The sequence below is a fragment of the Elephantulus edwardii genome, unplaced genomic scaffold (genome assembly GCF_000299155.1).
Source record: "Elephantulus edwardii isolate Elephantulus edwardi_28Jun2011 unplaced genomic scaffold, EleEdw1.0 scaffold00331, whole genome shotgun sequence".
Taxonomy (NCBI): Eukaryota; Metazoa; Chordata; class Mammalia; order Macroscelidea; family Macroscelididae; genus Elephantulus; species Elephantulus edwardii.
In genome coordinates this window covers 328,291-345,046 of record NW_006400081.1, presented here as the reverse complement: position 1 = coordinate 345,046, position 16,756 = coordinate 328,291, and the positions used below count along the sequence as shown (strand labels likewise).

Below are 16,756 nucleotides of genomic sequence, written 5' to 3'. Positions count from 1 at the left end.
AATGAAGGAAATTTTATATATAATTTAAGTACAAATAAAATCATTAACCACTAAAATATTTTCTCCATTTACAAATTTCTTGACATTGGCAAGTGAGCGCTTCTGGTATTCCGTTTATTGAAACATCTCAGTTGGTATTTTGTCTATTCATGCAGCCTTGTTTTACACCAATGTTTTTAGTGCATCTTACATTTCTTCTTTCAGTATCATCAGTTCTTTACCATACTGTTGAACATTTGCTAATCTCTTTAAGATGGCTGTTTGAAAGATGCCTTTTCATCTTTAATGCTTCTTGTGTTGTTCAGTATTTTGTCCATAGAGTCTTTTTTTTTTTTTTCAAGGAAGCTTTTACTGATACTCAGACCAGAATCTCAGATACTCAGGCAGGAGACGTGGAGGTCAAAGGTGGTTGAGGCTCAGGGCGAGGCCAACCAGGCAGAAGCCGTTGCTCAGGAGTCAGCCCAGGTTGCACAGGTTGGAGAAACCATGGTAACGGAAGAAGATGTGGCGGAGGCTGCTGTACTTGGGGTCCTGCTCTCGGAGCTGGCGGTAGGGGTGAGGACCCTCGCGGCTGTTCGGCATCTCCCCGCCCAGGCCTCTATCCTTCTCCAGGGCCTGCATGGCCCACATGGCTGCGGTGGTTCGTGGCTCAAGCCACCGGGCGTTGATGACTGCTAGCAAGAGGCACAGGAGCGGCAGACAGAACTGGCTGGTCTCCCAAAATGTGAGCTGGGCCCAGGTAAGCTGTGAAACCAAGATGCCAAAGTTGATGAAGGCACAGACCATACAGATGTGAAAGTAGAATGGGAAGAGTTTGCTCTGCACGAGGCCGAAGGTATGTCGAGGCAGGGCTGGGAAAAGCAGGAAGCCTGAGACAAAGGTTATCCACATTTGCATGCCCCAGGCCCCTGACAAGACCAGCAGATAGATCACCTTAGTCTGGCCTCCCGGATTCCTGGCTTCATCCATCGCACAGCCTCAACTTGTTGTAGCACTTGGAGGAAGAGACCAGAGATGTCGATGACAGACTTCAGAGGTCTAGTGCGTTGAACTTGTCCATAGAGTCTTTTAATATTGCCATTCAATGCCTAAAGTTTTTCATCAGTGTTTTTAGCATTTGAATTTCCAAGGGCATTCTTTCCTTTAGCTTTACAAGTCTAGTTCTTTGCAAATGTCATTATAATACTTTTCTTGGGCTGCCTTTTGGGATTTTCTGTTTAGCTCTTTATTATTTCTTTCGTACATTTGCTTTAGCTATTCTACATTCAGAGCATCTTCTGATATCTATTCCGTTCTTTTATTTCTCTTGTGTTTTTAATAATCTTTTATGTCCTTCATACATGATGTCTTTAATGCCATCCTTCAACTTACTTGGTCTTTTTCAGTCATTAGTTTTCAATGAGTCACATCGGCTCTTGAGATGGTCTCTAAACCTATTCTTGAGTAGAATAGACTCAAAGTTATGCTTGCCTCTCCTGGCCTTATTTTTTTTTTTTCACTTTCGGCTTTAATTTGAATATAAAAATTTGATGATTTTGTTCTGCAGTGGGACCATGACCTTATTCTGACTGATGATTTTGAAAATCTTTAAGATCTCTTTTATCTACAGATGTGGTGAATTCAATGCTTGTATTAGTGAATTTCATTGCCCATTATGTTTTTGAAAAAAGGTATTTGCAATGAATAAGTTATTGCTGTTGAAGAATTCTATTGTGTGATCTACCATTTAGACCATTTTCCCAACTCCTGATTCTTCTTCATTTCCACTTTTTATATTCCAGTCATCACTAATTATCTATGCATTTAGATTGCTGGTTTGAGCAAATTCAGATTACATTGTTGTTGTTGTTGTTGTTGTTAACTGCCGTCGAGTCGAGTACGGCACATAGCAACCCTATGAAGATCCTAAACCTGCCCCATCCTGTGCCGCCCTCACAATCTTTGACACACTTGATTGAATTGCTACAGTCATTGTGTCAGTTCATCTGGTTGAGGATCGTCCTCTTTTTTTGCAATTCCTCTACCTTTCCAAGAATGAGACTTTCCAAGGGATAGCTTCTCCTAACAAATGCCCAAATTATGTGAATTAAGGCTTTATTATTTTTCCCTCTGAGAAGTACTTTAGCTATACCTTCTCTAAGTCTTACCTGTTTGTTCTTTTGGCAGTCTATGAGATATTCAGTACTCTTCTCCAACGCCACAGCTCTAAGGCATCATTTCTTTTTCTGTCATCTTTATTCATTGTTGATAAAGTGTAAGGTTGACAGACTGTTAATAAAAATCTTGACTTGGTGCATAAATTTTAATAATAGTCATATGAAGTAGTATTCCTTATGATCTTATGAGTAAAATTTTATCAGTGACATCATCATATTTCAGGATACATTTAGAAATGTTCTTTTTGACAATGGACATGACACTGTTCCTCTTCAGTTTATCGTTCTTGGCGTAGCAAACAATAGGATTGTCCAATTTAACATGATTCAAATATATACACCAACAACCAGAGCCAAAGAGGAGGAAATAAAAGATTTCTACCAACTTTTACAGTCAAATTGATCAAACATGGAATGCAAAAGTTGGGAATAGAGAAGAAGGATCAGCAGTTGGAAAACATGGACTTGATGACAGAAATGAAGCCAGAGATAGAATGATAGAATTCTGCACAATCAACAACTTACTAATTGCAAATACATTTTATAAGAAACCTAAACACAAGGCTATACACATGGATTTCACTTGGTGGTATGCATAGGAATCAGATTAATTACATCTATGGAAAGAATCACTGGAGAAGCTCAATATCAGCTGTGAAAACTAGGCCAGGTGCTGATTGTGAGACAGACCACCAACTACTCATATGCAGGTTCAAGCTGAGGCAGAGAAAAATTAAGTCCACAGGAACCAAAATTTGATCTTAAGTCTATCCCACCTGAATTTCAAAACCATCTCAGGAATAGGTTTGAGGCCTTGGGCATTAATGAGCAAACACCAGACAAGCTGTGGGAGAATATCAAGAATATCACCCAGGAAGAATGCAAAAGGCCATTACAAAGGCAGAGAAAGAAGAAAAGACTAAGATGAATGTCGGAAGAAATATTGCACTGGAGTGCCAAGATGCCAAAGCAAAGGGGAAAATCAGGATATTAAAGAGTTGAACAGAAGATTTCAGAGGGCGATGAGGGAAGACAAAACATTATAATGAAATATGCAAGGAGCTGGAGTCAGAAAAGCAAAAGGGCCGCTCAGCATTTCTTAAGCTCAAGGACCTGAAGAACATACTCAAACATCGAGTTGCGATACTTAAGGATGCTTTGGGCAGAATATTGAATAATGCAGGAAGCATTAAGAGAAGATAGAAAGAGTATACAGAGTCATTGTACCAAAAGGAATTGGGGGACACAATAATTTCATGAAGCAATGTCTGAGGAAAAAGTCTGGTTGATGAAGGAGGAAGTTCAATCTACTCTGAAAGGATTGGCAAAAACAAGGCCCCAGAAGTTGATGGTGTACCAATTGATATATTTCGACAAACAGAGGCTGCCCTGAATGTGCTCACCAGGCTGTGCCAAGAAATCTGGAGGACAACCACCTGGCCTACTGACTGGAAGAGATTTATATTTGTTCCCATTCCAAAGAAAGATGATCCAACAGTGTGGAAATCATCGAACAATATCATTGATATCACATGCAGGCAAGATTCTGCTGAAGATCATCCTAAAACGACTAGAACAGCAAGCACATCAACAGAGAACTGCCTGAAGTGCAGGCTGTATTTAGAAGAGGCCATGGCGCTAGGGATATTATAGATAATGTCAGATGGATCTTGGCTGAAAGCAGAGCGTACCAGAGGAATGTCTATCTGTGTTTCATTGACTATGCAAAGGCATTTGATGGCGTGGATCACAACAAACTTTGGCTGACTTTGAGAGGAATGGGAATCCCAGAACACTTGATTGTGCTTATGCAAAACTTATACTTGGGACCAAGAGGCAATCATCAGAACAAAGCAAGGAAACACTGCATGGTTCAAAATTGGGAAGGTTGTGCATCAAGGATGTGTTCTATCTCCATATCTTTTCAATCTATATGCAGAAAAGATTATGTGGGAGGCTTTACTCTATGAGGAGAAGTGTGGCATCAGGATTGGAGATAGATTTATCAACAATCTGCATTATGCAGGTGACACCACCCTGCTTACTGAAACTGAGGAGGACCTGAAGCGCTTGCTGCAGAAGGACAAGGATGGCAGCCTTCAATATGGATTGAGGCTCACTGTCAAGAAAACAAAGCTTCTCACCACTGGGCTGATTGGCAGCATCATGATAGATGGTGAAGAGATTGAGATTGTTGACAGCTTCAGTTTGCTTGGCTCTACAATTAACATTCTTGGTACGAGCAGCCAGAAAATTAAAAGCAAATTGCATTGGGAAAGTGCTGTCAGAGACCTCTCCAAGGTACTGAGGAGCAACAATGTCAGTCTGGAGACTGACGTGCACCTGATGCAGGCCATGGTCTTTGCCATTACTTGCTATGCATCAGAAAGCTGAACAATGACTAGGGATGATAGTAGAGTTGATGCCTTTGAGCTTTGGTGCTGGAGAAGAGTATTGACTATACCATGGACTGTTAAGAGTACAAACAGGTTAATCCTGGAGAGGGTGAGGTTCTGAAGCTTCGTCTGACATGTTACAAGGAGGGACCAGTCCTTGGAAAGGGCCATCATCTGAGAAGGGTGGAGGGACAGCACAGGAGAGGAATACCATCGATGAGATGGATTGATTCTGTCACTGGAGTAATGAGAATAGGTATGTTGGAGACAGTGAGATTTGCAAGGGATGGAACAGGGTTTAGGGCTGTTGTACATAGGGAAGCTATGAGTCGCAAGCCACTCAACAGCACATAACAACAATGCCAAGGATATCCATTTCAAGAGTTTCTTTTAATTTTTACCAACTTTGCATTTTTTTCCTTGATTTATACTTCATACATTCTTTGTTTTGATTGTTAATCACTGTCTACAGCTGTTCTTTTGAGTCATGCCACTTCAAGCCAATGAAGAACTGCAACCAGTATGCTCCTTAGAGGCAAGGATGGTGAAACTTACTCTCACATTCTTTGGACATCTTAGATGTCAGGGAAGCCAATCCTTGGGAAAGGCTTCATGCTCAAGAAAGTAGAGGGTCATAGAAAGAAAGACCGTTAAGAAGATAGATTGGCACAGTGATTGTAACATTGTAGATCAGAGATGGTGGTGAGGATGTTACCAGATGGGACAAAGGTCAGATCTGTTGTTTCCAGGGCTGCTGTGAGTCATAGTGGATTTTATGACATCTAACAACATCATCAGGGAACACTGCATGGTTCAAAATTGGGAAGGGCGTACGCCAGGGATGCATCCTATCTCCATACCTTTTCAACCTATATGCAGAACAGATTATCCGGGAGGCTGGGCTCTATGAGGAGAAATGTGGGGTCAAGATTGGTGGTCAATTTATCAACAATCTGCGTTATGCAGATGACACAACCCTGCTTGCTGAAACTGAAGAGGACCTGAAGCACCTGCTGCAGAGAGTCAAGGACTGCAGCCTCCAATATGGATTGAGACTCAATGTCAAGAAGACAAAGATTCTCACCACTGGACCAATTGGAAGCATCAGGATGGATGGTGAAGAGATTGAGATTGTTACACGGCTTTAGTTTACTTGGCTCCACAGTCGGCAGTCTTGGCACCAGCAGCCAGGAAATTAAAAGGCGCATTGCCATGGGAAAGTCTGCTGTTAGGGACCTCTCCAAAGTACTGAAGAGCAATGGTGTCTCTCTAGAGACTAAGGTGCGTTTGATACAGACCATGGTCTTCACAATCACTTATGCATCAGAGAATTGGACAATGACCAAGGAGGATAGAAGGAGAATTGATGCCTTTGAGCTGTGGTGCTGGAGAAGAGTATTGAGAATACCATGGACTGCTAGGAAAACAAACAGATTTGCCCTGGAAAGGGTTAAAGCAGGTGGCTCCTTGGAGACAAGGATTCTGAGGCTTCGTCTAACATACTTTGGACATGTTGTGAGGAGAGACTGGTCCTTAGAGAGGAACATCATGCTTGGGAGGGTGGAGGGACGGCGCAGGAGGGGAAGGCCCTCTATGAGGTGGATTGATTCAATGACTGGGTTAATCAGGATGGGAGTGTCAGAGACAGTGCGATTGGCACAGGACAGAGCACAGTTTAGGGCTGTTGTACATAGGGTCGCTAAGAGTCGCAAGCAACTTGACGGCACATAACAACAACAACAACAACATTGTTAAGGCCAACTCCACTTTAAGCAAGTAGCTCTTCTCTGATGGGTACCTTCCAACTGAGAGGCTCATCCCTTGGCAATATGTCAAATAATGCTCTGTTGCTATCCGAAAGCTCTTCACTGGCCATCTTTTTCAGATATAGATTTCCAGGCCCTTCTTCCTAGTATGTTCTCATCTGGAAGCTGTCCACCATCAATCTATATGCAGTCCAGATTATCTGAAACACTGGCCTCTGTGAGAAGTGTGGCATCAGAATTGGAGGTAGACTTATCAACAATCTGCTTTATGCAGATCGTACAGCCCTGCTTGCTGAAACTGAGGAGGACCTGAAGCACTTGCTGCAGAAGGTCAAGGACTGCAATCTTAAGTATAGATTGAAGCTCAACATCAAGAAAACAAAAATTCTCACCACTGGGCTGGTTGACAGCATCATGATAGACAGCGATTATTAATAGTTTTAGTTTGCTTGGCTCCACTATCAACAACACTCTTGCCACCAGTAGTCAGAAAATCAAAAGACCATTGCATTGGGAAAATCTGCTTTCAGGGACCTTTCTAGAGTGTTGGAGAGTAACAATGTCAGTCTGGAGACTAAAGTGCCCCAAATTTAGACCATAGTCTTCACAATTATGTGCTATGTATACATCGGAAAGCTGGACAATGACTAGGGATGAGAGAAAGAGAACTGGTGCCTTTGAACTGTGGTGCTGGAGAAGATTATTTTTTTAATTAAGATTTTAATCAAAGTTTATCAAGAACTTGGATTTCCATTCATTCATTGTTGCACACTTTCCTCACTGCCTCTCCTCCCCCTCAGTGGGGAATATTATTGAATATATCTTTAATCACTAGGAGAACAAAGAGGTTCATCCTGCAGAGGATGAGACCAGGCTGCTCCTTGGGGGCAAGGATTCTGAAGCTTCATCTGACATACTTTGGACATGTTGCAAGGAGGGACCAGTCCTTGGAGAGCGACGTCATGCTTGGGAGGGTGGAGAGACAATGCAGGAGGGAAGATCATGGATGAGATAGATTGACTCAGTGCCTGGGGTAATGGGGGTAGGTGTGTCAGAGACAATGAGGATAGAATGTCAGGATAGAATGGAGTTCAGAGCTCTTGTACATAGGGATTGCTGTGAGTCACAGAAGACTTGACAGCACATAACAACAAACAACAGCGATAGGGCTTTACATGTTTAAAGCTCCTACTTACTCAAAATGTTAACTTTTCATTTCCCTAGTCTATATAATAGGGAACTCTGTATAAACAGTCAAAACCAAACCACGTGCTGACTATGGAACAGAGTATCAGTTACACATGTGCAAGTTCAAATTGAAGCTCAGGAAAATGAAAACAAATCCACAATAATCGAAATGTGATTTTGAGTCTATCTCACCTGAATTTAATGCCCAGCATATTCCATACTTCACCTCCAGGTCATTAACTCACCACCATGAAGTCAATGCTAAATTATCTTGATCCTCTGTAGAGAGCTGTGCTGCTGACCACAAAGTGGCATCTCTCTAGCAGTTCAAATACCCTACTGCCCCCGAGGAGGAAAATGAACAGTCATCCTCCAGAAGACTGAGAGCCTCGGAAATACATCAGAGGGTCAATTATGAGTTGGTTCCAACTTGACAGCAATGAATTTGAGATGAGTGTTTTGGTTTGGTTTTTTAATATACTAACAAATAGATCTGTCCTAGAGAGGGTAAAACCAGGTTACCTCTTAGAGGCGAGTATCTTATATACTTTTTTATTACATATTTATATTGGTTTGCACATAAACATATGCATTGTGTTTCATGCATATACATTGTGTTTTATACAATCTTTCATTTTCATTGTATTTTATTCATATATAATGTAGGATTTCCCCTCCTTGCAATCATCTTACTAATAACTACATTGGTGAAGGTGTGTAAACCACTATTTCATGTCTTGTGTCTTAGTATCCCCATTTTACATATCCAGTGTCTGGTTTGCCCATCCCTATCAAACCAATACCCTGAGAAAACAAGCACATCTTTTTTTGCTGAAGAATTTTCTGTTCAGTTTGACATCTTGGAACATCTGCATCCACAAGCAAAGTCCAGTCCAGAGCAAACAATCATGTTGCAGCAATCACACCTAGCTCACAGCACAAATCATCCTCTCTTCATCCAGTTGGGCTGTGATCAATTAATCCTCAGCCATCCTGGAGCTAGGTTCAAATGAGGAGGCTAGGACTTTGAAGCTCCATCTCATATTATTTGGGCAAGTGGCCAGGAAGGACCAGTTCTTGGAGAAGGAAATCATGTGAGAGTCAGTGCAAGAGAGAAAGACCCTGGATGAGATGGGTTGGCACAGTGACTGCGGCAACAGGGTCAAGTGTGTAAGAGGCAGGTTGGCTCAGGATGCTGCTGGGTTCAGAGCCTTGTTCATAGTATTGCTGTGAGTTGTGGTCGAATCAACAGCACATAAAAACAACGAGTAATTATCAAACTTACTGTGTGATAGTTGTACCTGGTATGTCAGCAGTACATACATTCCGAGAGTGTTTAATTATTCTAACCAAGGTAGTAGGTATATTTTAAAATAGTAAACCATAAAAAATTAATGAAGTAGATTTCTAATCGAGGAGGATAGAAAATAGTCATATATTCACTGTTCACTGTACCCTTACAGCTGTATTTCTGCTTGGAGTTTACATTGAAACAATGGGAAGGATGTTACATGGTTAAACTCCTTTGATTTCAGTGAGGTGATCTGAAATGTAGGATTTCACCTTTCATGTTAATGCTCTCATGAATATGTATGAATTGCCTTGAATTGATTTCATATAACACTGTATTTAGTATATTTTAAAATACTCCCTTTTTTTCACTTTGGTCTTTCTGCCTAGGATAATAGCAGAAGCCTTTTATCATACATTGTTTCATATTATCTTCGAAATTTTGATGAGGTAAGAGACTGTTTACCTATAATCATACTTTTAATTTTGTATTTGTTGGGTAATTTACCATTGCTTTTAGTTTAATCACTATGGTTGCTGTATTATTCTTATTTAGATTGATGATAATTTGTTTCAAAACATTTTTTCTTGCTAATTAGGATGCTGGAAAAGAACAGTGTGTCTTTCCACTGCCAGAACCCCAAGACCTTTTCCAGGCCTCACAGATGAAGTTTGAAGATTTTCAAAAAGATCTGAGAAAATTAAAGAAAGACTTGAAAGGTAATTTGTAATCCTGAGAAACTGATGTTTGTTTCTAGTTATTTTCTTTTTAAATGAAAGACAATATACTTTTCAATGTTCTTACTTGTGTCTACTAATCTTTTCTTTTTCTTTCCACTAGTCTTTTAGTCTCTTAAAATGAATTTTCTCGTGTGTGTGTGTGTGTGTGTGTGTGTGTGTGTGTGTGTAGTAACAGAAAGTTTACCAGTGTTATTCTTTTGTTTCAAAGGTTTTATGTATCAAAAGTTTAGTAACTGAGGTCAGGTGGCAGGGTAATCTGCAGAAATGGCTCTCTACCAGTTTAAAGAGTGGAGAGACTGCAGCCAGTGTCAGATCTACACAGATGCCTCTTGGTGGCAGGAAGAGTCTTCACCTGCCTCCACCCATGGGTGATGTGCTCCTGATCCTAAACTGGCAGGAGTGTCCTGTCCAAGATAACCAACCTCAAGATACCCGAGGACCGTGTAGGAGAATGCCTAGATAATGCATGTCTCTGAATGTTAGTGAGCCCTGTGCTGGGCTTGAGGACCAAGAGAATGTCTAGTGGAATGCAGAAACTCCAGCCCCACACTGTGTTTTTATCGATCTAGGGCATACATCAATCTAGGGCCTACCAATCTGACTTCAGAGTTGTTGTTGTTGTTGTTGTTGAATGCTGTCAAGTCAGGACTGACTCATAACTGATCCTCCAGTGAGATTTTAGAGGCAGTAAATTGCATGAGAGGAGATTCCCCATCCTTCTCATGCAGAGCAGCTGGTAGATTTGAACCATATGCCTTTGGGATTGCAATGTAGCTTCTTCCCATTGGGCCACCAGCATTTCTAGTTCCATTTCCAGATTCAGTACCCTTTAGAAGGAGCCTGTGAATGTGGAGCCGCCCCCCTCACACACAATTCAAAATGACAGGAGCCTGTCCTCAGGTGGAGCTGGGGCAGAATGAGGGGATATTGCCTGGGGGTCAGGTAGAGAGCCACTCAATGACCCTTAGCCACAAATAGAACAAGAAGAACAGCATATCCTTCTTGTCACTTGGTCACTGGTGTAGTCACTGTTTAATTTTTGGTTCCTGTAGGACCCTCAGAAGCCACCTGAAGGAAAGATCAAAACAAGTTCGCTGTGTTGGTTCCCTTTATGATTATCTGCTTTGATTTTCTCCTTAACAGATATTTTAATTTGGTTTCTTCCTTCAGTCAGTGTTTGAATTGCATTTTTATCTGTTCTCTGAAGCTCAAGATTCCAGATTGTCATCCTTAGTTGCTGTCTTTTTTTCCTTTTGGGTGTATGAGTGGTTGGAAACTATGTTATCTGTTGCCAGAGAGACAAAGAGAGGAAAACAAACAATACCTAAAAATGACAAAGGACTCCTGAAGAAACAAAATTATCCTGTATAAGAAAATAAAAAGCTAAAACTGAGAAGTTTACAAAATGGAAGAGAATCATAAAAGAAAGCTTAAAAAAAAGGAAGAAGAGAACAAAGGAGAAGTCTAGTAAGAGAAAAGGCTAGAGAAATGCAAAGCAGACTGGAAAAATTGGCGGAGGGGGAACCCATCACCACCACCAAAAATCCACAATAACCAAAAAAAGAAAAAAGATAGCATGCAAACAAATATCAATGGAAACCCAAAAAAAGAGAGTGAAAGCAGGGGGACCTTGGAGGAAGCTGGGCTGGTACCTGGTTGCTGCTCTCGCTACTGAGGGGATAGGAATATCGGATTTGATCTGGGACAGTTTTTCTGTGAGGATAGTGGAAGTTTGGAATTAAATTAGGTTAGGGTCTCAGCTTATTTGAGAAGTGGCTGAGGCCCCAAGATTTGAACTGGACTTAAGGACAGCATCTCCTCTGATCCAGGGTGTCAAGGAGTGGGATACCCAGCAAGGATGGAGTCTCTCTTGGTTTCACCTAGAGTCACCTGCCTGGCTGGGGATATTGTCTTTGTCAGCCTAGGTTTTGAATATAAATAAGCTACTGGAGCAGATATCACCATCATGAAATGACAGTCACTGTCAATCTGAGGTGCCCAACGAAGGCACACTGTATAGAGGGTATACTGCTTCAAATGTAATGTGCAAGTTTTCTCCAAAGCTATTCAAGGAGTAACAAGGACCCCAATCAGAGGGGATGTCCTCACTAATTTAGCAGCTGGTTACAGGCCAGGTAAAGCACAGTCCACTGGATCCCAAACATAGTCTCTTACTGTGAACTCCAACACATGGTGCAACCACCAGGAACAAAATGACATAAACCTGCACCGGGGGGGACCTGTCAGCCACCTTTTGGGTGGTGATGATGGGGCCAGTCACAGTCCTGATCCCCAGTACATGATGGGAGCAAGAAGGGAGACTGCACCTTTCCTGCCATCCAGTAGCTGCTGCTGTGGACACTGGGACTGAGCTAGCCAGACCTCCATTCAGAATGATCACGTCATGCTGTTTACAATTCAGTCCTCAGTCAGTTTCCTTATTTGATGTTTTTATTTCATTTCTTCCTCCAATCAGTGTTTAAACTACTTCTTTATAATTTTTTTTTATTCCAGATCCCAGAATCATTGTCTCTATCTGCTGTCTTTGTCCTGTTCTCTTGATTAAGGAGGGTCTTGGCTTCTGTCTGCCTCCTCACCATTTTACTCAAAAGTCCTCACAGTTAAGAGGGTTTGGTAATGAGACCTTTATGTGAAATGTCATTACTAAATACTCTGGGTTTGTTTTTCCCAAGATCTGAGGGCTTTCATTTGACTCTCCTGGAGAAAGTTTTACTACTGCGGTCAAAACTGGACATCTACCTTTAAAAACTGAAACGTGATACTCTATCTCACACCATACACAAAAACCAACTCATAGTGGATCAGAGATCTGGGATGAAACCGAAAACTATAAAGTAGAAACAAGAAACAAAATGAGAACAAAGTTAGAAGCCAAGGCTTATGAACATAGCCAAAAATGCACAACCTAGAGAAGAGAAGATTGACCAACGGTACTTTCCCTGTGTGCAAGATACGGATTCTCATGGATTTCTCTTTACATTTGCTTCAAGTGAAGTCTTGATCTCAACTTTCTCATGTACATATTTGGATGCTTCCAAAATATCCATAAAATATATCACAGCATGTATACATGGTTTTCTTAAATTAGTTAATATGGCTTTGATTCACTTCTAATGCCCTGTTGCTAATAATAATTTTTTTTTTGCTAATAATGATTTTTAAACAATGCCTTTTTCTTCCAAATTATAGTCTGTGAAGTTGAAGCAGGGAAAGTGTACCAGGTATCCTCACAAGAACACATCCAACCTTTCAAAGAAAACATGGAACAATTTATTATTCAAGGTAAATCTCAGAGAAATATTCTGTGCTTTGTTTCTTCGTAACAGAAATGTCAAGGGTCTGCTTTAAAAATGCTCATGGATTGAAGAGGTATTTTGGAAGCAGGAGCGGCATCCTCTTCCTAAAAAACATGCCTCTGGTTTTTCTTTTGCTTTTCAAGGAGAGGAGCAAATGGGGGGTGGGGTGGAGAGGGGGCGGGGAGAAAAAAATGCAACAATGAATGAATGAATGAATGGAATTCCAAAATCTCTGTAGATGTTCATTGAAATGAAAAATAAATAAATTAATTAAAAAACAAACAAACAAAAAAACATGCCTCTGGAAAGTCCGTGAACTTTGATAAATGTCAATAGTTGTAGAGGGGCTTCAGGTCTTTTGTTCATAGGGTAGCTATGAGTCATGCTCACCTTGAAGGCAAACAACAACAATTTTGGCGTAACTGAAAAACCAATTTTATCATTAGTCAAAGTTCTGAGAGAATATCAACTTTTAAAACATACTTTTTCACTCATAAACAATATTTTTATTATTTTTTCATGAAAAAGAATGTTAGATATTCATTCTAAGTAAAAAGACAATTTTGTGTTAGTATAATTACATATTCTTTTAGCTATGCTTATGACCTCAGTTGAAAATTGTGTTTTGATTTGTCAAAACATTAAACTAAAATAATAAAGTAAACTAATACCTTTTTTATGTATTTCAAAACATTGTTTACCACTTTTTAAGAGATACATTAATAACTCTGAAAGTACAACATTTTTTCTTCCAGGGAGCTTAAAACTGTATAAATATTATCTCAATGACTTTTCCTACATTCCCCTGAGATAAGTGGAAATGGAAATTTTAATAAAATACTAAAGCAAACTATAAGAAAAATACAAGGTTTTTTTTTCCAGTGAGAGAAAGAGCTATTAAAGGTTTTTATATTTGAAAGAATTGAAATTTTGAATTATGTCATAGCATTTACTACTTAAAACAATTCAGCATTGGAATGTTCCATCTCTTCTCCAGATGAGACTTTTATCATGCTCTGCTCTGGAAAGTTCTTGCTTTTTGGGAAATATCTCAGAGATTGACATGCATGGTTCTGTCCTCTTATTTTTTTACCAATTGCTGTTGAGTTTGTCTTGACTCATAGTAACCTTATGTGTGTCAAAAATCTTTCTTCTATAGGTCTTTAGTGGAATATTTATTTTTTTACATAGATTAGCAGTCCTTTTGAAGATTTGAACCACTAACTTCTCTATGAACAGTCAAGTGCATTAACTGTATCCCCCAGGGATTCCCTCTATGCCTGAGATTGTTTAAGCATCAATATGATGTGCTCTAATGAATGAGTTATCGTGGCATTTGATGAGATGTGAAGTACAATTTATTTTTTAGATATGAAAATACTACTTCATCACATAATTGTGAAGATTGAAATGGGTCTTTGCTCAGATTCATAAATTGTAGTAATTGTTGTTTTCAAAATCCCAGGTCATCACAGCTGAGAGTGTTTTGAAAAATCTACCATAATTATATACATATATTATACATGCTGTAAGTTTTTTCCTGTTACATAACTACCACCCTCAACTATTTTAGCAAGCATGTTAAATGAATGTGTGCATTATTTATGTGTGTGTATATGATTTGTGGCAAAGTATGATACTTGTTGATTTATAAATAATCTTTGTTTTAATTATGACTTCCATGATTATATACTACAAGTCCTGTACATTCACTACAACTTAATGGTAGAAAAAGTGATTCTTGCTCTTTTTCATCCATTAGATTTTTAGGATCAAGAACATGTAACTTTAAGAAACTAATCGGCAAATACATGAGCTATTCTAACTTATTTTGCTATGTTATTTCTCTTCCAAATGAAAACAAAAGCCAAAATAGTTATTACTATGTCCATTCCACTGCACAAAGATACTGTTGTTGTGTGCCATCGAGCCAGAGCCACTTACACTCCAACAGATTTTCAGAGGCAATAAATTGCTCAGGAAGAGATTGCCCATCCTTCTCCCACTGAGCAGCTAGTGGATTCAAACCACATGCCCTCAATACTGCAGAACAGCTTCTTATCACTAGGCCAGCAGAGAAAATGACAGAAGCCTAAAGATAGGGACAAAGATAGAACCTCTTAATTCTATGACTAATTTAAAGAAATAAATCCAACACTTTGATGGATTTACTATCTAAAGTGTGGACAAATAGTACTCATATTATTTTTCACATTATATGTGATTTGTTATAGGACTTCTGTAGTCTTATTTTGTAGACTAGGGTTTGGGGTTTTGTTTTTATTTTTTATGGTTTTCACTTTTTTAGTCATGATTTTATATAAATAAATGTTTCACAATCCCATTGAAAGTGAAGAGTCATGTTTGCAAACTATACATGATATATTTAGTCATCATTTACAATGATTCAGAGGACAGGGAGAGACTTTAAAGATTTGTTTAGCAATTCTGTCTTAGAAGACATGTGATTGTTCTAGTTGAACTACAATTCTAAATATGCCTTCAAAGTTTAATGACTTCCCAGGAATATCTTTTAGCATTCATACACATAAAATACAGATAGTAACCAAACTGATGTTTGTACAGATCACTTGAGATTGTCTATAGAAAAGTGTTCTCAGTGTAATAGCATGTTTTTTTTAAATAAAATTTCTTATTTTAATTATCATTTTAACAAAAGTATACAGAAAACTTAGATTTTCATTCATTCATTGTTGCACATTTTACCCCCCTCCCCAAGCTGACCTTTTGTTCACTATTTTAATTAAAAAATTCTAATACAATTTCGAACAAATTCTTTCAATTTCCCTCACCCCCCTCCCCCCCCCCAGCCATCAAACTGTACAGTCCAATGATTAATTCCCTCTTCCCCCTGTACATCCACATCCCTCTGCTTCCAGCCTCTCCCACCCATCCTGGATCCTTATACTCATTCTACAATAACGGTCTTATACAATATTTATCCTTGTGGGACTGAGTTAGTTCACTCAATAATGCTCTCCAGTCCCTCCCAAGTTAGGTAATAATTTACCAAGTTATTGCTCCTGCGTGCTGCATAGTATTCCATTGTGTGAATGTACCATAATTTCTCAATCCATTTGTTTGTGGTTTGGACATTTGAGCTATTTCTATGTTCTTGAGATGGTGAATAATGCTGCTATGAACACTGGTGTACAAATCTCAGTTTGTGCCTCAGTTTTCATATTCTCAGGGTATATTCCAAGTAGTGGAATAGCTGGGTCATATGGAATTTCTATGTTCAGCTTTTTGAGGAAGTGCCAAACTGCCTTCCAAAATGATTGCACCATTTTACAATCCCACCAGCCATGTATAAGAGTTCCTTTCTCCCCAGCAATTCCACTACTGGGAATTTACCCTAAAGAAGCCATAACTGCCACCCAAGCAGATAATATGCACACCCTTATATATTGTGGTTTTGTTCGCAATAGCAAAGAATTGCAAACAACCCAAGAGCCCATCACCAAGCAAATGGATAGAGAAGCTCTGGTATATTTACACAACGGAATACTATGCAGCTTTGAAAAATAAGGAACCCATGAAATATTACGCATAATGGATGACCCTGGAGGACATTATGCTGATTGAAAGATCTCAGTCACAAAAGGACAAATATTGCCTAGGGCCACTTTTATAAAGTGGGACTGACATCAGGGTTGAGGGAAGACAGAAGAGGAGGGGAGGAATGATGTATAGTGCATTGAAACAGATGAGGGAGAAAACTGTTTAAAAGGGACATAAGAATGGGTATTCTTCTTTTCGGCTTTCGGCTCGGAGGAGGCCTCGGTGCAACTTTCTTCGGTCGTCCCGCATCCGGGTTCATCCGACACCAGCCGCCTCCGCCATGCCGCCCAAGTTCGACCCCAACGACATTAAAGTCGTGT

General features: G+C 39.7%; 1 protein-coding gene and 1 pseudogene across 1 annotated transcript in view; one reads left to right on the top strand and one right to left on the bottom strand.

The window, feature by feature from the left end:
• FMN2 (formin 2) overlaps positions 1-16,756 on the top strand; it is a 417,308-nt gene that overhangs the window by 315,815 nt on the left and 84,737 nt on the right. Inside the window, exons 13-15 of the mRNA XM_006901560.1 lie at positions 9,187-9,246; positions 9,396-9,516; positions 12,748-12,840. Coding sequence (XP_006901622.1) covers positions 9,187-9,246; positions 9,396-9,516; positions 12,748-12,840 — 274 coding nt within the window. The remainder of the gene's footprint in view (positions 1-9,186; positions 9,247-9,395; positions 9,517-12,747; positions 12,841-16,756) is intronic.
• Positions 400-969, bottom strand: LOC102863633 (annotated as a pseudogene).